This window comes from Haemorhous mexicanus, chromosome 17 (genome assembly GCF_027477595.1).
Source record: "Haemorhous mexicanus isolate bHaeMex1 chromosome 17, bHaeMex1.pri, whole genome shotgun sequence".
In the NCBI taxonomy this organism is placed as follows: Eukaryota; Metazoa; Chordata; class Aves; order Passeriformes; family Fringillidae; genus Haemorhous; species Haemorhous mexicanus.
This window is the reverse complement of record NC_082357.1, coordinates 15,741,966-15,764,529: the sequence shown is the minus strand read 5'-3', so window position 1 is coordinate 15,764,529 and position 22,564 is coordinate 15,741,966. Positions and strand designations below refer to the sequence as shown.

The following is a 22,564-nucleotide window of genomic DNA, read 5'->3' as shown; positions in this document are numbered from 1 at the left end:
GGGGCTTTGCAGCTTTCCTGGCTGTGGCAGGACTGGGTACCAGGATGCTGGATCTGGAATTCCAGCCGTGTGGGGTTATTCCAGGTTCTGCAATTGTTCAGCAGCTCTGCACTCCAACCAGTCTGCACAAGGGTTTGTGTCATCAGCTGGAAACTTGTTTGATGAAGAAGAATTGGCAGAAGGGTCAATTTTAACTCCTGTTCCTCCTTCTTTTGCCTGGCTCCCAGGACAGGAGGGCCACAGCACACTTCCCAGCTCCCTCCAGGACCTTCTGGATCATCTTGTCCGTTGCCTTGTTGTTTTTTGCTGTTGTTGGTGTCAGTGTCCTGGGGGTTCTCAGCTTCTCCCCCAGCTCTGCCCAGGTAAGGGATCCTGATCTGGGCTGGCAGCTGCAGCCCTGGGCTGTGTGGAAGCAGCTCCCAGGAGGGGTGGGTGGGCTGAGCTCTGGGCTGAGTCTGGCTGGATCAGTCCCTGGCCAGTGCAGGAAGGTGCAGGTGGGGCAGGGAGGTGCTGGCAGGCTGCAGGCAGGGCTGGGGGTCCCCTGGCCCTTTCCTGCAGCACCTGCTGCCTTTGGCACGAGAGGCACTGGGGGTGAGGATGGAGTCGTGGATCATCCTTCCCGTGGGTCAGAGCCTGCTCCTCTCCAGTGAATCAGCCCGGAGCAGGGGCCAGCACAGGGCCAGCTGGGGGTGTTGGGGGGAGATGCTGCCCACAGGCACGGGGCAGCTGGTGGTGGGTGCTGCCCTCCCACTCCTCGTGCCCAGGCTGGCTCCCAGCTCCTCCGAGTGACACTCCAGGGCCAGCAGGACCCGCTGAGGAACCAGACAGCCGTGGTGGACAAGGCCAGGAGCACTGTCACCTACTACATCACCTCGCAGAGCAACCTGAGCGCCGTGGTGCTGTACGACAGCAGGAACGTGAGTGCTGGGGCACCCCTGCCCCCTCAGCTCCTGTTTGCTGCCTTCCTCTGCACCTTTGGTCACGAACTCAGAGCAGGGCAAAGGAGAATGGCCACTTCAGGGCTTTCCTGGGACAGGGGTGGGCGTGTGCTGCTTGCTCCAAGGGGCACATCTGTCCACAGGGCTACGTGTGCTACAAGCCGCTGGAGCAGCGAGCCTGCTACCTGAGGAGGATGGAGCCCTGGGACCTGCAGACAGCTCTCAACACCTCTGAGCACAGCGTGAGCAGCTGCTGCAGCATTCCCGGGACAGCTGGGGGATGGACTGAGCTTTGCACGGGGTCACTGAGTGTTGTCCCTGTGTGGATTTGCAGGGGTGACTCTCCACAGCCAAGCAGCCAGGGCAGGGCTCTCCCAGCCCGGGGGAGCAGTGGCAGCCCCTGCTCTGGGGGATTCATTGCTCACAGGAGCAGAGCTGTGCCCCCAGGCTGGGCTCAACCAGCTCTGAGCAGCAGCTCCTGGCTGTATCCATGCCCTGATTCCTGTGGGAAGCAGCCTGGGGCAGGGGGATGTGTCCCATGGAGGTGAATAGCAGGGCTCCTGCAGGACCCGCTCCCACTGGATTCTGTTACCTGCTCAAAAATCTGGGGGAGGAAAAACAAAGGGGGTTTGTTACCAACTGCCAGGGAAGGAAGTTGGAGGCAATCATGTACAAGGACCCTCAGAACAAAGTGTCAGTGGATGCCTGGGAAGGGGCAGATTCCATTTCCAGAAGACAGAAAGCCCCATTTTTTTGTGCCCCTGCCATCTGCTATCCATTTCCCCAGTGGCTCCTGGGGGCTCCTCAGTCCTCACTCCCAGAGAAGTGTAGGAACACAGGCTCCCAAAAGGGATGCAGGAAAAGCACCTGCCCAGCCCTGAGGCTCCTAAATGGAAGTAAAACTTGGCAGTGCTGGCGTTGCCAGCAGCCCACAGACAGGAAATGAGAGCTGGCAGCCTCAGCTGGGAGCTGGGACTGGGCAGCTGGCAGGAGAAACCTGCTGGGGTACAGACCACTCCTGGGGTGCCCTGGGAGCCAGAGCAGGGCTGGGGGACAAAGTGCCTTCCTTGGGAGGAGCCAACAGGGACCTTTCTTTCAGGCTGAGCAGCTGCTCCAGCCCAACAACCGGACCAGGTTCTACCGGGAGTTCCTGGGCATTGTGGCAGGGGAGCAGCTGGAGCCCAGGGGCCTGGGGGAGGCTGTGCAGGGCCTGTGTGAGCACACCTCCATCTTCTGGGTGCGCAGAGGCCACGGTAAGTGGGGCACTCCCCTTGGCAGGGCAAGCAGGAGCTTTTCCAGCACCTCTAAGAGGATCAGGCTCTGCTGCACAGCAGCTGATGCATCCCAGGACAGGCTGCCAAGGCCCAGGACAGGGACAGGTGACCTCTAGTGCAAAATCAGACCATTGTTCACCAACCCTTAGTGCTGGCTTGTACCCACCCCGGGTCCTGAGCCATGGCACTGGGATGGGCTCAGAGCTGCCCCAGCAGCACAGCACAGCCAGCACACAGAGCTGTCCCCTGAGACATCACTGCTTAATCCCTGTCACCTTCATCCTCGGCCAAAGCAGCCTGCTGAGCTGTCAGCCTGCTCCATCTGACTACAGCTTGAATAAGAAAGGTCATTCCCTGAGGCTTTCCCCTTGCTCAGCTCCCGAGGGACTCTGCAGCTGCAGGACCAAAGCATCCCTGGGGACTCTGCAGCTGCAGGACCAAAGCATCCCTGGGGACTCTGCAGCTGCAGGACCAAAGCATCCCTGGGGACTCTGCAGCTGCAGGACCAAAGCATCCCTGGGGACTCTGCAGCTGCAGGACCAAAGCATTGCTCTCACTGCTGTCCTTGCTCCTTGGCAGGACCCGGGAGGCAGCGCCTCATCTACCTGTGCATTGACATCTGCTTCCCCAGCAACATCTGTGTCTCCATCTGCTTCTATTACCTGCCCGAGTAAGTGCTGCAGCCACGGCCGCCCTCTCTGCCCTCACACTTGAACTGGACTCCTCAACAGCCTCTGACTTCCACGAGGAAGGGAACACCTACAGCATCCCCAGAGCTTCCTGCTGATTCCGTGCTACAGGTCAGGAGAGTTTAAAGAAACAGCATCAGGAGAGTTCAGAGGAGCAGGAGGCCTCTGCTCAGCACTGTCAGCACAGACTCTGCAGCTCTGCTCCAGGGCTGCGCCTCGTCCGTAGGAATTAGGAGAGCCAGGCCCAGAGGAATCCCAGGAAGCAGCTGGAGTTTTGGGGCTCCGGGCTCTGCTCAACACAAAGTGGTCGTTGTTACATCTGGGGGTGGTTGGCTTTGGGAGAGCAGCTCTCCAAGGCACTCTGTGAAACACTTTGAATAAAGGGATTGCAAACCAAGACAAGAGCTGCTTCTCCTCTTTGCTCAGCCTCTCCCATCACTGGCAAAGGCTGACTTTTATTTTTTTCCCACTCTGGGGTACAGGAACATCCAGGGCTGTCAGCAGCCGATGCCCCAGGGATTCCTGCAGCTGAGCTGTACCCGTGTCCCTGCAGTGGGACCGTGCCTCCCTCTCCCATTCCCTCCCTCAGGGCCACACACATTTCAGCAATGTCGTGCCTGGAGCTGAAGCCTGCTCAGCCCAGGCAGCTGCAGCTGCTCCTGTCAGAGCCCCAGCCCTCTCCAGGCGGGAGGGGATGGGTACAGAGCATGTCCCAGGCTCTGGAGAGGGCCTGGCAAGGCAAGGGGAAACAAGCAGAGGTGCTGTCCTTGCCACACGTGCCCGTTATCCCAGGACGCTGTCATTGAAGGCCAGGCAGACCACAGCTTTCTGGTGGCCACTGTATTCCCTCTTGATCTCCCCTGTCTCCACACACCACAGTCTGGCCAGGTTATCAGAGGAGGCTGGAACACAGAGTGAAAAGAAGAGTGGGATGTATATTACCTTTTAAGTTTCTTTTTTTACTATTATTCTAAGAAATACTTTGCTCTTGCTTCATGCAGCCATCCTTAGGGCTGGCCATGACCAGCAAGGCAGAGCAGCTCAGTGCACTTCTCTGTATGTGGGGTTTAGCTCCTTTGGAGAGCAGTGAGTGTGGAAATTACCACAGGTGTGCTCAAGGGACTAACAGGCTGTGAGATGAACAGCACACTGGAGACCTCTCCAGTTCCAACAGCTGCCCCAGTGCAGCAGCACACAATGCTCCAGTCAGCAGAACTGGCTGCTCCCACCCCACAGCCCCTGTGCCCCAGGCTCTGGCCACGTCCCAGCCAGGGTAACTGGTCAGGCCTGGCTGCTGCAGGCCCTGGCACAGCCCAGGTGGAGCCTGACCTGTGACAATGTACTGGGAGTCCCCGGAGAAGGCGCAGTCCCACATCCAGCCCCGTGACGTCTCCCCAGGGTTGTTGCTCTTAATGCTCAGCTCTGTCATCAGAGAGAAGTTTGAAGTCCTCCAGATCTTGCATGTCTGATCTGCAGAACAGGTGGCCAAGAGCCTGCAGGAAGGAGACATCTGAGGGCAATCTCATCAGTCACTGTCCCCCTGTGGGCCTCTGGTTACACAGACCTGGGCCAGGGCCAGTGACAGCCTGCAGACCTGTCCCCATTGCAATCAGATCTCCTGACACCTGCACTGTCTGACTGAGCAGATGCCAGCTGAACAGACTCCGTGAAGGAACTCACACTGCAGCAGCTGGATCCCAGCTGTAGAACAGCTCATGGCTGCAAACCTTGCTGAGCTCAGGGAGCACGAGTGGGACACCTGTGACAGCAACACCCTGGTGCCACATGCCCTGACTCCTGTCCCGCTCTCCCTGGGGACCTGCAGTGTGCAGCCAGCAGCAGGCACGGCTGGAGGCACAGCTGGAGGCACAGCTGGAGGCACAGCTGGAGGCACAGCTGGCCCCTGCCTGCCCCGGGAGGGAGCTGAGGGCTCCACACTCACGTGGAGTCGGGGCTGAACTTGCACTGCAGGGCGTAGCGGGTGTGTGCCGGGATCTTGGTCTTGGGGATGAGCTGCGTCACCTCCTCGCCGATGCCGCCCGTCAGGTTCCACACGTAGCAGTTTCCCTGCAGCAGAGACACAGCAGGATCTGTGCCCGGGCTGTGCCCAGGCTGGGGGATGCCCACCCAAGCCCAGCCCAGCTGGCACCCCAGCAGGGCCTGGCAGAGCTCACCGAGCTGTTCACGGCTGCCATGTAACTGGCGTCGGGGTCGATGTGCACCGAGTTCACCGACACCTCGGGCTCGGGGATCAGCTGCTCGTTGTGGTCAGTCTTCAGGTCCCAGATGTGGATGGCCCCGCTCTGGTCACCCACGATCAGCTCTGCCTGCAGGACACACGGCCGTGGCTCTGTGGGAGCCCTGAGCTGCAGCCTGGAGCTGGCACCCACGCTGTGCTCCTGCAGCATGGCTCTGGGGTTAAACAGCTCCATCCTGTCCTGCCTTCTATCCCCAGCTCAGGGCTGTCCCACAGCCTGGCTGTCCCAGCCGGGTACTGACTCCATGACACCCTGCAAAAGGCTGTTTCCCTCCCCAGAAGGGTTTGCTGGTTTTCTAAGCCCCAGAGCAAAGAGAGCTGTCCCAGTTCCAGGGCTGTGGCACAGCCACGGCTCCAAACGACAGCCACAGCAGCCAAGTGGTTTTCAGCACGTCTGAGAGGCAGCATTAAGGGGCAGGTTGGCCACTGAACAACTGAGGCACTCAAGGGTGCAGATACCAGAAAAACACAAGCTGAAGTGGGTTTTTCTCTCTCTCTCTCCTTCTCAGGGGAAGGACAAGAGCCAAGGGCAGGAGTCCTGGCTCTGATCCCGTGCTCAGAGCAGAAGACAATGCTGGCATGTCTCCACTCAAACCAGGCCTTTATCGACAGCCCTGCGCTGCCCATAATTTTAGCAGAATCCCTAGAGGAGATCAGGTCATCAGGCACAGCTAATCCTGTCCCTGGGAGCAGAGGCTGCTTCTGAGGAGACAAACACCACTCAATGCATTTATCTGCCTGCACAAAAGTCTCTTCTGGACTCCTCAGCCCCCTCTCAGCAGGTGTAAATGCTGAGTCCAAAGTTTTCATGGCTTTACTCAGGCCGTGAGGAATCCCTGTATAACTGGATCAGCATCTCTGCAGAGGGAACTGCAGAGCCACAGAACTGCCCAAACAAATGCTGCCACCTTTGGTCAAATGAACCACCTTCTGCTCACAAACCAACACTCTGCACCTCAGCTGCACCGTGGTCAATGGATTATTTCACATCTAAGACCTATGTTCAGCAATATTCATTTAACATAACACACTCTCACAGCACTGACACTACAAGACAGTGGATAGTCTACATGATTTGGATAGTCTGGTCCAAATAACTGGTCTCAAATTTAGCCTGAAATTCCTGATTTGCAAAACTAAACCTTTGCCAAATGAAATGCAAGGGAACATTTCCATTACTCAGGACTTTAGAGAGGTTTGCACAGCCCTACCTGCAGGCAGAACCACAGCCCTGCAAGCCCAGCCCAGCCATTAGCACTGATTGATCCCTATTGATTTCCCTGCTCCTGCTCCCTTCAGCCCCTTCAAGTGCCCCCACTGTCCCTCTGCTCAGCAACAGCTGCTGAACCCACTGGAGAACTTCACCCAAACCCCACAAAACGGCTCCAGGATGCCCTTCCTTGGCAGTGTTGTCACCCTCAAGCTCCCCAGCTGCCCCCACTCTTCCAGCTTTGCTCCCATCCCATCCCCAGGGATGCTCAGGGGCAGAGCCTGCTCCAAGGGCGTGTTTGCTGCCATGGGATGAGCTCAGTGCAGCCCCTGTGCTGTCCCTTTGCAACAGCCACCAGGTCATCAGCACAAACACATCGTGTGAAGCCCCCAGGCCATTTCTGTGGTACCCCATCTTCTGCTGGGATACATCTCTGCAGCCCCTCAGAGAGGAGCCACAGGAACAGGGTGCCCAGGGTGCCCCTGGATCCCTGGCAGTGCCCAAAGCCAGGCTGGACGGGGCTTGGAGCACCCTGGGGCAGTGGAAGGTGTCCCTGCCATGGCAGGGGTGGAATGGGACAGGCATTAAGCTGTTCCTCAGGATTCTGAGCTGGGAACCCCAGAGGAGGCAGCTTCCTCACCTGGTTGGGGTGCAGGCAGACACAGTTGATGGGAGCATTCACCTGGAAAATGCGCTGGCACTGCAGGTTCCGGGACCTGTGACAGAGAGAGAGGAGTGCTCAGGGGAATGGCACCTGTGACAGAGAGGGAGGGGTGCTCAGGGGTATGGCACCTGTGACAGAGAGGGAGGGGTGCTCAGGGGTTGTGGCACCTGTGACAGTGAGGGAGGGGTGCTCAGGGCTGTGAGCTCGGCCCTGCAGCCCGGGGAAGCCCCGGTGCCCACCTGAGGTCCCAGATGCGGGCCATGCAGTCCTCCCCGCCCGTGTACATCCAGCGCCCGTCCTCGTGGAACCCCACCGAGGTGATGTTCTTGCTCACGCCGTCGTAGTTGATGACGGGGTTGGGGTTGTTGGAGTTGAGGTCGTACATGCGGATGTGCTGGTACCCTGCGAGCACCGGCAACGGCTCAGCACCGGGCAGAGACTCAGCACCGGCTCAGCACCGGGCAGAGGCTGAGCACCGGGCAGAGGCTCAACACCGACAGCGGCCGAGCATCCTGCCCGGTGCCCGCCGTACCCGCCGGGGCAGGAGCGCTCACCGGCGGCTGCGATCATGCTCCGGTCCGGCGTGATCTCCAGGGCGTTCACCTGCTGCGGGCGCCGTTAAGGTCGGTACGGAGCATCAGCGGGCCCGAGCCGGGGCCCGATGGCGGGGCCGGCCCCGAGCCGCGGGGGCGGCGGCGAAGGAAGGATACGGAGTCCTGGTGCTGCACCGTGCGGGTGCAGATGCCGCTGTGCGCCTGCCAGAACCGCACCGTGTGGTCGTAGCCGGCCGTGGCCAGGATGACCGGGTCGCTGCCCACCGTGCCCTGCGCCGCGTTCATGGTGCCGCCGCTCCCGGAGCCGCCGCGCTAGGGGGATTCCCTAAAGCCTGCGGGGTCTGTGTCACCCCGCAGGGTGTCGGCCCGGCCCGCGGGTCTCCCTCAACCCGTGTCCCCCCAGCCCCGCTCCCGGTCCCGCTCCCGGGCCGCTCCCGGTGCCCGGCTCTGCGCATGCGCGCAGCCAACCGGGCCGCGTCCGGCGGGAACGCACATGCGCGGGAGCGGGTGGGGATGGACCACAGCCGGGACGCGGGGGGAGCAATGGGCGAGACCACGGAGCGCAGCGGGGGGAGAGCGCGTGCGCAGCGTGCCGCCAGGGGGCGCAGTGCTGGAAACGGGACAGGGGATAGGGGATATGGGATATGGGATATGGGATAGGGGATAGGGGATATGGGATATGGGATAGGGGATATGGGATAGGGAATATGGGATATGGGATATGGGATAGGGGACATGGGACATGGGATATAGGATATGGGATATGGGATAGGGGACATGGGATATAGGATATGGGATATGGGATAGGGTATAGGGGATAGGGGATATGGGATATGGGATATGGGATATGGGATATGGGATATGGGATATGGGATAGGGGATATGGGATATGGGATATGGGATATGGGACATGGGACATGGGATATAGGATATGGGATAGGGGATAGGGGATAGGGGACATGTGATATGGGATATGGGATATGGGATAGGGGATAGGGGATAGGGGATAGGGGATAGGGGATAGGGGATAGGGGATATGGGATATGGGATTGGGACATTTTGGGATATGGGGTATGGGATATGGGATATGGGATATGGGACATAGGATATAGGATATAGGATATAGGATATAGGATATAGGATATAGGATATAGGATATGGGATTGGGATATGGGATATGGGATATGGGATATGGGATATGGGATATGGGATAGGGGATAGGGGATATGGGATTGGGATATGGGATAGGGGATAGGGGATATGGGATTGGGATATGGGACATGGGATATGGGATATGGGATAGGGGATAGGGGATTGGGACATTATGGGATATGGGGTATGGGATATGGGATCGGGATATGGGATATGGGATTGGGATATGGGATATGGGATATGGGATATGGGATATGGGATATGGGATATGGGATATGGGATAGGGAATATGGGATATGGGATATGGGATAGGGGATAGGGGATATGGGATATGGGATTGGGATATTATGGGATATGGGATATGGGATATGGGATATGGGATATGGGACATAGGATATAGGATATAGGATATAGGATATAGGATATAGGATATAGGATATAGGATATAGGATATAGGATATAGGATATAGGATATAGGATATAGGATATGGGATTGGGGTATGGGACATGGGATATAGGATATGGGACATGGAACACACGCTGGGCACAGGGCACACACTGGGTGCCAAGTATGGGACACGAAACATGGGACACGCACCGGGCACACAGCAGGCACAGAACACGCGACATGGGACATGAAACATGGGACACTGCTCATGGGACACTGCTCATGGGACACACACGAGACACGGGACACGCACGGGGCACACCCTGGGCACAGGAGCTGGGGCACGGGACACGCAGCGGGCTCCAGGCACAGAGCACACACCGGGCATCGCTGAGCGGGGGCGGGCGCTGGGCACACACCGAGCTCGAACGGGCACTGGGAACCGACACCGGGCACCGCGGAGCCGCCCCAGGGCCGCCCCTCGTGCCGGGGTCAGGGCGGACGGCGGCTCCGCGCTGTGCCGGTGCTCCCCGCCGTGCCCGTGTGCCGCCGGGGCGCTGGGCACGGTGCCCGCTGCGCGCGGCGGGTGGCAGCGCCCGGTGCATCCCTCCTCGCTTGCCGCACCGGCGGGCACCGGGCCCTTTAAGAGCAGAGGCGGCGGCGGCCGTGCCCGTGCCCGTGCCCGCGCCCGCTGCCGGCGGTGCCCGCGGCCGCCCCGCACTTGCCGGTAAGGGCCGGGGGATGCTGGGGGCCGGGGGATGCCGGTGCCGCGAGGGGATGCCCGGCGCCGCGGTGGGGACCGGTACCGGGAGGATGCGGGGATGCTCGGGGGATGCAGGGCCCCGGTGCCGCAGGGAAGCCCGGGAGGATGCAGGGATGGCTGGGGGGATGCAGGGATGGCTGGGGGGATGCAGGGATGCCCGCGGAGGACGCAGGTGTGCCCGGGGGCGCAGGGGTGCCCAGCAGAGCCCGGAGGTGCCGTGGGGTGGGGGAGTGCCCAAAGGATGCCCTTGGTGCGGGGCGCTGTGGGGTGTGCCGGCTTTGGGGGTGTGGGTGGTGCCCCGCAGCACAGAGGGATGGGTGGGGTGTGGAAAGGGTCCCTTGCGTCCAGGGGCTGCTCTAGGTGTGCTCCAGCACCCCGGGAAGGAACGGGATGGGACAGGGCCCAGTTCTGCCCAGGGATGAGGGAACAGCCCCCTGGTGCTGCCTTGGGGCTGCAGCCCCACAGGGACCCGCAGTCTCCCCACGAACGAGTCCCCGGCTGTGGGGCTGCAGCCCCGTGACCCTGGCGAGGGACAGCTGGTCCTGGGGGGTGGCACGGGCTGGCAGCACGGGCTGGTGATGGCCAGGCTGGCCGTGGAATGCTCTGGAAGCACGCGAGCGTGCACACGTGTGTGTGAGCGTGCACTCGAGGTGTGCAGGGAGCAGCACGGTCCCCCCGGGGCTGCGCTGCCGGCGGTGCCGGGGCACGGGGCTCGCCGTGGGAACACCGGGAGCACCGGAGCGGGGCTCTGGCAGCCGGGCGGCACCCGAAACCCCCGCTGCCAGCCCGTGGAGCACAGCGACACCTGCCACCCCGGGACACTCGGCTCCCACCCCCGCTCAGGTTTGGGTTTGTGCGCTCCCATCCTCCTCTCCGGGGCTCTGGGAGGTAAGCGGGGAGCCGGGCTGGATGCAGGGCGCTGGCAGCAAAGCCCACGCGGGGGCAGGGAGGGGGCCGGGGGTGCGGCCCCTCCTCGCCCCGCTGTCGGTGAAGCGTTGTCAGCCCGGTCGGTTGTGCGGGGCCGCGGGCTCTCCCGAGCTCCTGGGGCCCGTGGCAGCGTTCCCCAGCGCTGGCAGCAGCAGATGTGACGTTAGTAAATACAGCGGGCGCTCGGGGCGAGGTGCCGGGCTGGAGGGGCGGCATCCATGGGCTGAGCCCTCCTCGGCTGCCCAGGGATGTCCCCGTGGCGCAGGGACACGGCCCCTGGCTGTCCCCACACCCCTTGGGACTCCCCCTCTGGCCAGCACGCATCCCTCACCCTGGCTGTGCCACGGAGCTCCAGCCCTGGGAACCTGCCCTATTTAAATAAGATAACGTGCATTAAAAACACCGAATGCTGGCGAGCTGACAGCGTCTGTCCAAATATTTATCCCTGCTCCGATCAGGCGCTGTGTTCCCATGACAGCACCATTAGCACTTGGCATATTTATGGCCTTCCTGGGTGCTGGGCTCCCCACGCTGCGTGCCCAGGGGCCACTGACCCCCCTCCTGAGTGCCCTCTGTGCCTTCCCGTGCGCCCAGTGGTGACCCCTGGGCTGGCAGCCACCTCCAGCCTGGCACGTCCCTGCTGGGCTGTGCTGGAGCTGCCAGGAATATCTGAGCTGGGCACGGCAGGGAGCGGGAGCCACATTTGTCCCCCGCAGCACAGGAGCTGCAGTGCCACCAGGGAAGGAGCACAAGGACAGCCTGCTCCCCAAAAACCGGCTCCTGCTCCTCCTCCTGCCCACGGGCACCGGGCCGTGGGGATGGAGCAGGGATGCTCCAGCTCCTGCACGTCGCTGTCCTGCCCTGTGGCCTGGCCTTGCTGGGGCCTCGTGCTCTGGGGACAGCATGTCCTGCTGCCCAAGAGGGGTCCCGGCGCTCAGCCCCTGCACCCCCGGCAGGTTTTGGGAGGGATCGGGGCTGTGTCTGGGCAAGGGCTCCCTCGGAGCCGCGGGGCGGCTCAGCGCGGCTCTCCCCGGTGCCACCGCTCTGGCAAGGCAAACAAAGCCCTCGCCGTCAGCTGAGCCGCTCGGGCACCCGCAGCTGCCAAAATCTGCTTTTCACTTCCCCAGCGTGCCGGCGCCGAATTTAACCCTGAGCTGGGGTGTGTTTGGGTGGCAGCTCACCGGGAGTTCACCAGGAGCTCGCCGGGAGCGCTGGCGGCAGCAGCGGCGGTTCTGCGGGGCCGGGGGGGCTGCGCTGCCCTGTCCGAGCCTCACCGAACACCCCAGAACCGGAGAAACAGGAGAAAGAACGGGCAGAAGTGCCTGAGAGTGGCTCCCAGGAGGATCCGTGCTGCCTCTCGCACGGCGCCTGCGGGTGCCAAGGCGGTCCGGGCTGCCATCCTCACCCTGCCAGTGCCGTGGCCGTGCCACTGTGCTGGCATGTGCCCGGGTGGCTCCCAATCACCTCTTCCCTGCCTGCAGGGATGCACCGTGCCCACCCCGTGATGCCACCCCATCCAGCCGCCCTGTGACACGGCCCCTGGAGCGGGCGTGACCCGGCAGCCAGACGGGATCCCCGGTGGGGACCTGCTCTGCCGCCACCGCCCTGTTTGCTCGGGCACCGGCCGCACCCGTGCGGGCAGAGGGAGAGGCGGAGCCGGCCGCTGGCCCCACGCTGGGGCACACGAGGTAGGAGGGACACGGGGCACTGCCGAGCACGTCCCCGGTGGGCACCAGGCTGGCCAGAGGGGCTGCCCCCATGTCGCCTTTCTCTGGGTCTCGCGCTGCTCCGGGCAGGGGAGCAGGGCACGGTACGTGGGGCTGGGTGGGCTCACCTGTGCTTGGGGTCCCTCTGGCCACTGCTGGCCCCGGAGTACCAGAGCCCGTGTGTGTCCCCAGAGATCCCAGAGATGGCCTTCCAGCGGAGCCACCGGCTGAACCTGCTGCGCCTCGTCGTGCTGCTCCTCGTGGCCTTGGCCGGCATCAAGTTCCTCTTCCGTGACAGGTGAGGTGACAGCAGGACCCCAGGGGGGTCTGTGGCACCCCCTGGGCTGTGCTTGTGTGATGCCCGGTGCTGGGGGCATCTGCTGCCCCCCTAACCCCACGGACACCCCCATCCCTGCCCCACTCCCTGCAGCTTTACCCTGGACCTGCACAAGCACGTCAGCAAGGACAGCGGGTTCTGGGGGGACACAGGTGACGTCGTCCAGGACGTCATCCCCCAGAGCCAGGTTCTGGAAGCCCCTGCAGCAAAGATAATGACCCTAAAGCAAAAGCAGCAGGTCCTTAGGGATGTCAGTGCCACCGAGATGAGGCTGGTCCACCTGGACCTCAAGGGAGCTGCGCCCAGAGTCTCCTACCTGGAACAGGTGAGGATGCCAAGGGACAGGGAGGAGGGGATGCACTGATGGGGCTCGGCCCCTGCTGGCACCTGGGCTGTGCCATCCCCACTGCTGAGCCCACCCTGCCCACCCTGCAGGTGTTCCCCCTCCTGTCCCAGCTGGGAGCCAACGGCGTCCTCATTGAGTACGAGGACATGTTCCCCTTCAAGGGGGAGCTGGAAATCCTCAGGTCCCCGTACGCTTACAGGTGAGCAGGGCTGTGTGCCGAGCTGGCTGTGGGGCTTGTGGCCCCTGCAGGTCACGGTGTGCCAGGGACTGGGTGTGACCCACCTGGCCCCATGCCCATGATAACCACGGTCAGAGTACCAGACTGTGCTGCTGGGCAAACCAGCTTCCCGCCCTGGCTGGCCAATGTTTGTGCCCCTCAGTAAAGTGCACACATATGTGGGGCAACCAGGGCCATGTGGGCAGGGTGCCAGAGGAGGGGGAGGAGGGGGAATTGCCCCCATGCCCTGGCAGAGGCTGAACCTGTCCCTGCCCTCCCAGTGAGGAGGACATCGAGCGGATCCAGCAGCTGGCGGAGCAACACAAGCTGGAGGTGGTTCCCCTGGTGCAGACCTTTGGCCATGTGGAGGTAGAAGGTCCCAGTCCTGCTCCCCATCCCAGATCACAGGGGTTCCCCTGGACACCCCCTGATGGCTCCTCCCCGCAGTTCATCCTCAAGCACGAGAAGTACCAGCACCTGCGCGAGGTTGAGCGCTTCCCCAACAGCTTCAACCCCCACGTCCCCGACACCCTGGCCCTGCTCAAGAGCATCCTGGCTCAGGTGATCGAGAAGCACCGGCGCTCCACCTGGATCCACATCGGTGCAGACGAGGTGGGCAGGGGCTGTGCAGGGACCCCAGCCCTCTCCCCAGGCACTGGGGGTGCTCCCAGGGCTGCTGAGCATCTCCCTTCCTCCAAGTCCAGGTTTTCCATCTCGGGGAGGGGATGGACTCCAAGAGCTGGATGAGCCACCACAAGGGCGACGTGGGGACCATGTACCTGAAGCACATCAAGGAGGTCCTGGGCTTCCTCACGGCGCAGTACTGGGGGCTGCGGGTGCTCATGTGGGACGACATGCTGAGGAAGATCAGCGTGGGAGCCCTGCGGGGTGAGGGCACAGGGACGGCAGTGGTGGCACCTGTGCCAGCCTCCTCAGCCGCACCCTGGCTGGCATCACACCCAGTGCCAGCACGAGCCCATGCCCTGCCCTGGGGGATCGTGGGTCTCGTGAGGAGCCCGAGGCTCCCTCCTGCTGCCGGCACCAACGTCCCCTCGCCGCTGTCCCTGCAGAGTCCGGGATAGCCAAGCACGTCTCACCCGTGGTGTGGTTCTACGCACCCGACTTCGAGGCTGAGCAGATCGGTAAGGCGACGTGCCAGGCCCCTGGGGGCGGTGGGGGGATCCCCCCTCAGCCCCCCGCAGCCCCCTGGGGACGGTGGCACTGCCTGTCCCGCTGCAGTGCAGTTCCTCACCAAGTACGTGGAGAGCGGCTTCGAGGCCGTGTGGTTCGCCAGCGCCTTCAAGGGCACCACGGGGCCGGCGCAGGCCTGGACCCCGCTGAGCTACCACCTGAAAAACCACCTGAGCTGGCTGAAGGTGATGCAGGCCGTGCCACGGCTGGCCCCGCTGCGCTTGCAGGGTGTCGTGCTCACCGGCTGGCAGAGGTAAGGGGAGGTGGGACCCCCCTGTGCCCTCCCGGTGCCCACAGAGCCGTGCTGGCACAGTGGTGGCTGTCCCTGTCCCTGTCCCTGTCCCTGTCCTGCAGGTATGATCACTACTCGGTGCTCTGCGAGCTGCTGCCCGTCAGCATCCCCTCGCTGGCCATCTGCCTGCAGACCCTGGTGAACGGTGAGCCCCCAGCCCTGGCAGCATGGCCGGGGTCACCCCCACCTCCCACTGCCTGCCAGACCCCGTCCTGCTGGGCAGGGCGCTGGGGGAGGTGGGAGGCAGAGGAGGAAGAGCTTCAGCTCACTCAATCTTGGGGGTGTGGTGAAGCCAGGGTGATCCCAATGGTGAGGTGTCCCTGGCTCTTCTGTCCCTTCCCTTGCCCTCCCAGGGGGCTTCACAGAAGAGGCAAAGAGGAAGGTCCTGGATGTGCTGGGCTTGGAGAGCGTGCAGCTGGAGCAGAGCACCTGGTGCGTGGTCGGGGCAGCTGCATCACAAGGGATATACTGGAGGGAGGCAGGGGCTTGGTCACCCAAATGCCCTGGTCCCAGACCTGCCAGGGTGCTGGATTCACCCAGCCCAGCACACCCCACGTGCTGAGCCCTGACCTTCCCCTCCCTTACCCCAGCGAGGGCAGGGGAGCGTTCCCTGGTGTGGAGATCTACCACATGGTGGAGCAGGTTAATGGCCACCTGAAGGAGAGCATCCTTAAGGCCCTGGAGGAGGAGAGGTAACAGGCAGGGGGAGCAGCGGCATTGGTGCCTCTGGCCATGTATTTCCATGGGAGGGGACCTGCCTGATGCGCAGCTCCCCATCCCTGGTGGCCCCCGTGCCCCCAAGTCCCTCGTGCCTCTCCAGTGCCATCAAGGGCTGGTTCAGCCCCTACCACAGGAAACGCCAGTTTGGGAACCCCCGCAACATGGAGAGCTTTGGCAGCAAGGTGCTGAAGTAGGTGGTGCTGGGGGCTGGGAGGAGTCTGCACGGGGCTGGGAGGGCTCCCTCGCAGGAGGGAGCTGCACCCCTGCTCTCGACCCTCCAGGCTCCATGAGGACTGGGAGAGCTTTGTCCGTGACCTGCGTGCCCAGCTGGAGAGGATCTACTTCCCTGACACAGTGGAGGAGTGGCTGGAGGAGAACGTCAACCCCTACCTGGACCAGCTGCGGGAGCTGGTGCGGGACTACCGGGCCATCATCCGCCTCAAGGGCCGGCCCAAGGCCACGTAGGGGCTGCAGCCCCCTGCTCCCGCTGCCCCCTGGCTCTGGGGCCACCATCGTGTGTGTGTCTGTTTGCTGGTGACAGCGCTGCTGCTGCCGTCTGCACTGTACAGAGCCCCTGCTCTCCCCCTCCACAATAAAGTATTTTCGTAGATCCTGCTGCTGCTGGGGGGGCCACGGCTCTGCCCCCCGTGCAGGGAGAGGGGGCTCGGGCTGCTGTGGAGGGCTGGGCTCCACCCTGTGACAGCCCCTGGGCCCCTGCTCAGGCTCTGATGGAGCCGCAGGGCAGAGTGTGACAGAGCTCGTGGGGACACCCGTGTGCCTCGTGCTGGCCTCGAGGGTGGCCGTGCCCTCCCAGCGCAGGATCCAGAGGGTGGCTGCTGCGTGCTGCATGTCCCAGGCGAGGGCTGGCACCTGGGACAGAGCCGGGACAGAGGGACGTGCAGGGACCCTGAGGGCTCTCACCAGCACCACTCCCCAGCGCTGTGTCTGCTTTCAGTCTCTGAGAATCCCTGATCGCTGGGAGGGGTGTGAGGACAGCGGTGGCTTCTTCAGCCTCCAAACTCTGCCTTCATCCCTTCCTTCTTCTCTGTTACTCCAGCGCCCGGCCCCGTGTGCTCCCAGACCCCCCCTGCCTCCCGAGCCCGGGCAGGGCCCTGCTGTGCTGCTTTCCCATCGGAAAGGCAGCTGTGCCGGGGGGATGCGTGGGGATCTCTGCGTGGGATGAGCCCTCCTGCTGCTGGTGCTGTCTCCGGTTCCCACAGTCAGATTTCCACGTGCCGGTTGCCCACGGTGCCCATCCTAAAGCCCCCGTGCCCCAGGCTCTGCCCGTTCCGGGCGCTGCTTTCTCCCGGCGTGTGCAGGGCAGGAACGGGGACATTTCACTGCACATTCTTCTGCTCTGCAAAGACCAACCCGACTTGGCAAGAGCCCGAGGGAGCCGCAGGAACGCCAGGCTAGAGCTCCTCCCGCAAAGCCCGGCTCAGGCGGGGAGGAGGGACAGCGCTGGTGCGCCCCACCGGCCCCACAGCGTGGCCCGGCTGCCCCGTGTGGTGCCCCGGTCACAGAGGTCCCGGTGCCCGGCGAGCCCGCGGGGGCAGGAGCTGCCCCGTGCCGGGTCGGGGCTGGGTGACCGGGTGTGGGGGCCCAGCAGGAGGGAGCCGTGGGGCACAAAGGGACCTTTGTTGAGGCGCTCCGGTTGTTATCAGGTGGTGGCAGATGTGAAGGAAGCCCCCGAGCCGTGCGGAGCCCCAGCCCCCAGCCCCCAGCCCCGGAGCCCGGCCGCGGCTCAGGGCCCCGTGCGGCGCCCGGCTGCGGGATTAGAGGGCAGATTAGACGGCGTTCCGTGCTGGCAACCCAAATGTCCTGGATTGGAAAGTGGGGGTGGGGAGAGGAGACGGACCCCGCCATCCCCGAGGGGGGGCCAGCCCGGAGATGGGACTGGGCGAGAGCTGGGGGCTGTGCAGGGGACCCTTAGGCTCCAGCTCGGGGGGCACGGGGCAGCACGGGGGCATCGGGGGACAGCTGGGTTCCCTCCTCCATCTTCCCGTCTGCCACGGGGGCTCACACGGGGCTGCAGCTCCCGGTGCCCGTACCCTGCACCCCCTGAGACCGCACCCTCAGTGCCCAGCGCTGCGGTGGCCAGCTGGCCAGCAGCCTTCTGGCCCCGTGTGCTCCAGCGCGGGTTTGCTGGAGCCGGGACTGCACGAGGCTTTGAGCTAGGAACTTGTCCGGGAGGGCAGAAATTTGGGCTGTTTTCGTGGGAATGATGTCGGTGCTCTCCCCTGATGGGGACATCAGCGCCTTGTCCATCACTGGCCCCATTTCCTATCGGGTTCCTCAGCTTCCTCAGCCCTCGGCACAGCCGGGAACCCTCCGCAACTCTAATGTCTCGGTCATTTCAGCCTTAAAAGTGAAAAGGACGAATGTCACCGGCCATTGTGTCAACAAAAGTGGAAATGACGCGGTAATGAGCGCTTTATTTACAGAAATAAAGAAGGCTGCTCCTGCCGGGTTCCCGTTATCGGCGCCGCGGGCTGCTGCCATGGCCAGGCGGGACGGGGAGCGGCGAAGGGCACCCTGGAGCCGGGCTGGGGAGCAGGGGGTGCCCCGGGAGGGGGTCTGCTGGACTCCCCCCCCCGGGATCCTCCCCGAGGAGGTAGAGGCCCCTAGCAGCCGTGTTGCCCCGTCCCCTCCGGCCGCTGAGACCCGCCAGCTCGTTACACGCCACGGCTGCGCGGCGGCTCCCACCGGGGCGTCCCCCGGGCCCGGCACCGGGAGGGGGATCCCTGCGCTCCGCCCGCAGCACCGGGCGGCCCCCGCCCTCTCCTTCTCCTCCTCCTCCCGTTGCTCGTCCTCCTCCTCCTCTTCCTCCTCTCCCGCGCTGCCCCCCGCGCTCCCGGTGCGGCCCCCCCGCCCCGCCGCGCCCCGCCCCGGGCGCCCGCCGCCGCCGCCGCCCCCGCCCCCGCCTCCGGAGCGGGCGGGCTGGGCGGGGGGGCTGCACCGTGCCGAGCCGAGCCGTGCAGAGCCGCGCCGAGCCGCCCCCCGCCGCCCCCCGCCCCTCGCCGCGCCGCGCCGCGGAGGATGCTCGGGCCGTGAGCCCGCAGCCGGCAGCCCCGGCGCGGCGCAGCCATGGGCAAGGACCAGGAGCTGGTGCAGGCGGTGAAGGCGGAGGACATCGCGGCCGTGCAGAAGCTGCTGCAGAGGCCCAAGCCCGGCAAAGCCAGTGAGTGCGGCGGCGGCGGGGCCGGGCGGGGGGCGCCGGTGCGGGGGGACACACGGAGGGGGGGCACGCATGGGCACCGGCGTCGCAGCGGCGGGCGCGGCGGCTCGGGGCCGCATCCTAGCGCTGCTCCCGGGGCCCGGCCGCGATGCCGCCCTGCCCGCCCCGGAGCATCCCCGGCCCTTCCCCGGCTGCGGCTCCTCGCGGGCGGGCGGGGACCGTAGACGTGCCGAGGACCCCCGGCGGCGCCCCGGGAGGGGCGGGGGGCTCTGCCCGGCGTGGCTCTGAGCATGCCGGCGGGGCTGGGAGCATCCCCGGCCGTTGAGCGGGTGCGGAGCGCTACGAGGGTCTCCTCGCGGTCGGGCTCCGGCCGGGCTGCCCTTGCCCCGTACCCGGGAGCAACTCCGGACCCCCCGGGAGCCGGGCCCGGTGCTCCCGGGGGTTTGGGCAGGGTTTGCGGCCGGGCGCGTCTGCGTGTGTGTGCAGCGAGTGTGCCCGGCCCGCGCGGGAGAGCGCCGGGGCTCGCTGCCCGCACACCTCTGCGTGTGTCCGCGCTGCCGCGGGTGCGTGTGCGGCTGTGTTTGGGTGCGTGGGGTGTTTGCGTGGCGGTGTGTACCCTGGCATCTGTGTGTTTGGCTGGGCTGTTGGTGTTTCTCGGTGAGGGGGTGTTTGGATGTCGCTCCGCGGGTATCTCCCGGTGCATCCCTGCGGCTGGCTGTGCTCGGCTCCGCGGGTGCGCCGCGGGTGCGTGGCCAGGTGTGAGGCTGCGGGGGCGTGCGTGTGGCTGTGCGTGTGCGTCTCCGGGTGTACGTGTGTGTAGCTCCATGAGTATCTACTCGCTGTAGGATGTAACTGCTCCGTCGAGGCGTTCCGCCCGGGACTGAATAATTCATGGTGCTGATGCAGCCGCAGGTTTCAGGCCTGCTGCCGGGGACGAGCTGGGCGGCCGGGGACCGTCCCTGGGTACGGGCAGGGACCGCGGGGAGCGCTCGTGCGGCTCTGGGTCACTGGGCACGCAGTCCCTCTATTGCTGTGCCCACTGTCCCTCTCTGCAGGGCCGGCACTCCCCAAATGTGGGCGCCCCTGGAGCTGTGCAGGACTGGTGAGCTGTCCCCTGTCCCTGGTCATGCAGGGCTGTTTCTGGCCAAGCATGGTGCCCCATGTCCTGGTGCTGAGCAGGGTTGGCATGGCATTCCCCATGTCCCTGCTCTGGTGTTGTATCCACCGTGTTCACGGTGCCACATGAGGCCAACACGTGTTTCTTCGTGCCATGCAGGGCTGGCATGATGTCCCCATGTCCCAAGTGCCATTGTTGCTGTCACTGTTGAGGGACTCTGCAGGGCAAGAACCTCCAGCTCAGAGCCTGCTTCATCCCAACCCACTCCAGACACTGCTGCTGCCGTGGCCTCTTGGGGCAGTGGGTATGGGCACAACGCCTGGCCTGTGCCCAGCAGTGTCCCCACACACCCCTCCCCAGTCCCTGCTGGCCTGGGCACGCAGCTGGCGTTGCTGTGGCAACAACCAGAGGTGCTTGAGTGCCACCACCTTCTCCTGCATCCCTGTCCTTCCCAGGGCTCGGCTGCATCTCCCCTGGCTGAGCCCTCTGGACACCAGGCAGGATGGCCACAGGGGCCAGCAGTGCTCCCTGTGCCAGGGTCACAGGTTAGGGACACCCAGTGGGGCTGAGCCTGCTGTTGGGGTGGATGCTCACCCCATTTCCTTGCTGGGCTGCCCATCTCCAGCTCTGCTGGACCCACTGGTGCCAGTGCTGGGCTCATCTGGGGCCGTTTCCCCATCGGACTCCACTCTCCCCTGTGGCAGGGGGTGCCACGTGTGTGGTGGGTGCCGTGCTCCCAGCCTGGGGTACTCAAGTACCTCTGGCCGTGGCAGTGGGGCTGGAGTGGTGCCTGGAGTGGGAGAGCAGCGGGCAGGGCTGTCCCCATGCCGTGGTGTCCCCACGTCCCCTCCAAGTTCCGGTCCCACGCATGCCTGCGGCGCTCCCCGCGCTGCACGGCACCGGCAAGATTTGTAACTTAGCTGTTATCTGGATAATATCCTATTCATGTGGGGTTTAATACACGAGATTTTAAAAATCCTTGCGTGAATTAGCGCGGGTTGCTATGGTGACAGGGGGCCCCGTTTGGTGTGAGTGTGGGTTCGGGCCGGGCCGGCCGCAGCGCACACCGCGCCTGCTTCCCGGCCATCCATAATTGATGAGGTTGTCTGAAAGTTGCGCAAATCAGATGCAGGGATTTGGCAGCAAACTGTTTCCCTCCCTGTCCCCTCCTTCTCGGTGCTACCTCGAAGAAATGTGGTGACTTGGCGTTTTCCCCTCGGCTCCAGTGTCGAGGGATGGGATGGGACCGTGGGGTGTCTCCAGGAGCACTGTGCCCACTGTGCCATCCCTGTCCTGGGCACCTGGGGCTTTGGGCAGTGGGAGATGAGCTGTGCTGTGCTGTGCCATGCAGAGGACCCACAGTTCCGTGGCTGTGGAGGGTTGGAGTGAGCTGGCTCCTTCCCTGTGGGGCCGGTGCTGCCAGGGCTCACCCACGTTGGGAATGGCTCCTGTGCAGTGCTGCTGGTGCCAAGTGTGGGACCTCCAGCCAAAGGCTGGATCCTCTGCTCCAGTTTTCCCTCCAGCCAGGCTGGGGGGCTCTGTAAAGCACTTCCACACATGGCAGCTTTGTGTGGCCAAGGAGATGTCCCAGCACGTGGCCCTGCAGTGCCAGGACAAGCATTGAGCATGTGGGTGGGATCCTGTGGGACTGTGCTGCCCACCCTATGCCTGCTCCTCAGTGCCACCCTGGTCCCCCAGGCTGCCATCAGGACTCATGTCCTGGTGTGCTGTTGGAGCTCTGGGGCCACCCAGGGCTGGGTTAGCCACGCTGCCTGGCTGGGATCAGGGCTGGGCACGGAGCTCTGCATCCCCTGTGTCCTGCCACATCAGGGTAGCCCTGGGTGACCCAGCCCAGCCTGGCCCCACTGCCTGGGGTGCTGGTGCTGAGGCCTGGGCAGCTCTCAGTGTGTCCCCACTCGGGGCAGGAGAGCCCTGTTCCTGCACTGCCACCTGGGCAGGGCTCTGCATCCCGCCCTGTGTGTCACTGGCAGCAGCTCTGGCATCTCAGGGCTTGTCCCATCAGTCCTGGCCCTGCTGCCATGTGCAGGGAGCAGGTCCTGCCCTGCCTAGGAAGGGACCTCGAAGCTCAGCAAGAACCCTCAGGGTCCTGCTGTCCCTGGGGAGCCATCCTGGGATGTGAGTGGAGCTGCACTGGCTGGGTGGGGATGTTCCTTTGCTGGTGCTCCAGGATTTGGGGACAGTGGGAAGCCGAGCCAGAGCACCTGGGGACATGGACTCTGGGCAGGGCCTCGCCAGCTGCCTCCTGCCCTCCGGTGTGTCCTCCTGCACAGTGGCCAGTCAATTCTGGGTTTTCTTGCCTGCAGTTGATTGCATTCATAATCTGCTCTGATAACAGTATTTAATAAAACCGGGCTAATATGGCGCAGTTAGGAAATGTCTTTGACATTTTACAATTCAATTTCCATGCAGTAAAAGGCAGGGCAGATGCAAATCCAATTGTGGTGCAGTGCCCAGGGCACACGTGGCCGGCAGCCACCGGAGCTGCCCGCTTCCCCCGGCCCTCTGGGAGAGCAGGAGCCTTCCCTGGGAGGCAGCCACCCCTGCTGGCCCCTGCTGCTGCTCCCTGGGCACTGGGCAGGACCTCCCTGCTGACAGAGAAACCCAGGCAGAGATGAGCAGACGA

The 22,564-nt window shown here is 63.9% G+C and overlaps 3 protein-coding genes across 3 annotated transcripts; 2 read left to right on the top strand and 1 right to left on the bottom strand.

The window, feature by feature from the left end:
- Positions 1-209: 209 nt before the first annotated feature.
- On the top strand, positions 210-3,289 carry BRICD5 (BRICHOS domain containing 5; the record flags this gene model as incomplete). Its single annotated transcript, XM_059862081.1, has 5 exons — positions 210-362; positions 765-917; positions 1,082-1,180; positions 2,038-2,191; positions 2,792-3,289. Coding segments are annotated over 5 exons (654 nt in total), but the record flags the coding sequence as incomplete, so codon positions are not given.
- A 21-nt stretch (positions 3,290-3,310) lies between these two features.
- On the bottom strand, positions 3,311-8,032 carry MLST8 (MTOR associated protein, LST8 homolog). Its single transcript, XM_059861757.1, has 8 exons — positions 7,743-8,032; positions 7,587-7,638; positions 7,272-7,434; positions 7,009-7,084; positions 5,076-5,228; positions 4,844-4,968; positions 4,231-4,394; positions 3,311-3,803 (listed from the first exon to the last, which is right to left on the bottom strand). The coding sequence occupies exons 1-8, from the start codon at positions 7,869-7,871 to the stop codon at positions 3,685-3,687; spliced, it is 981 nt and encodes a 326-aa protein (XP_059717740.1). The 5' UTR covers positions 7,872-8,032; the 3' UTR covers positions 3,311-3,684.
- Positions 8,033-12,718: 4,686 nt separating this feature from the next.
- On the top strand, positions 12,719-16,235 carry LOC132335239 (hexosaminidase D-like). The gene is made up of 13 exons (XM_059861538.1): positions 12,719-12,820; positions 12,953-13,184; positions 13,295-13,404; positions 13,704-13,791; positions 13,870-14,034; positions 14,127-14,310; positions 14,493-14,564; positions 14,662-14,866; positions 14,968-15,050; positions 15,259-15,337; positions 15,496-15,597; positions 15,726-15,815; positions 15,907-16,235. The coding sequence occupies exons 1-13, from the start codon at positions 12,726-12,728 to the stop codon at positions 16,088-16,090; spliced, it is 1,689 nt and encodes a 562-aa protein (XP_059717521.1). The 5' UTR covers positions 12,719-12,725; the 3' UTR covers positions 16,091-16,235.
- Positions 16,236-22,564: the final 6,329 nt, after the last annotated feature.

Coding starts and splice junctions, on each gene's coding strand:
- LOC132335239 (XM_059861538.1), top strand. CDS start 12,726: ATGGCCTTCCAGCGGAGCCACCGGCTGAACCTGCTGCGCCTCGTCGTG. Junction 13,792..13,869: donor AGACCTTTGGCCATGTGGAG/GTAGAAGGTCCC, acceptor TCCTCCCCGCAG/TTCATCCTCAAGCACGAGAA. Junction 15,051..15,258: donor CCTGCAGACCCTGGTGAACG/GTGAGCCCCCAG, acceptor TTGCCCTCCCAG/GGGGCTTCACAGAAGAGGCA.
- MLST8 (XM_059861757.1), bottom strand. CDS start 7,871: ATGAACGCGGCGCAGGGCACGGTGGGCAGCGACCCGGTCATCCTGGCC. Junction 5,229..7,008: donor TCTGCCTGCACCCCAACCAG/GTGAGGAAGCTG, acceptor TGTGTCCTGCAG/GCAGAGCTGATCGTGGGTGA. Junction 4,395..4,843: donor AAGTTCAGCCCCGACTCCAC/GTGAGTGTGGAG, acceptor TCCTTCCTGCAG/GCTCTTGGCCACCTGTTCTG.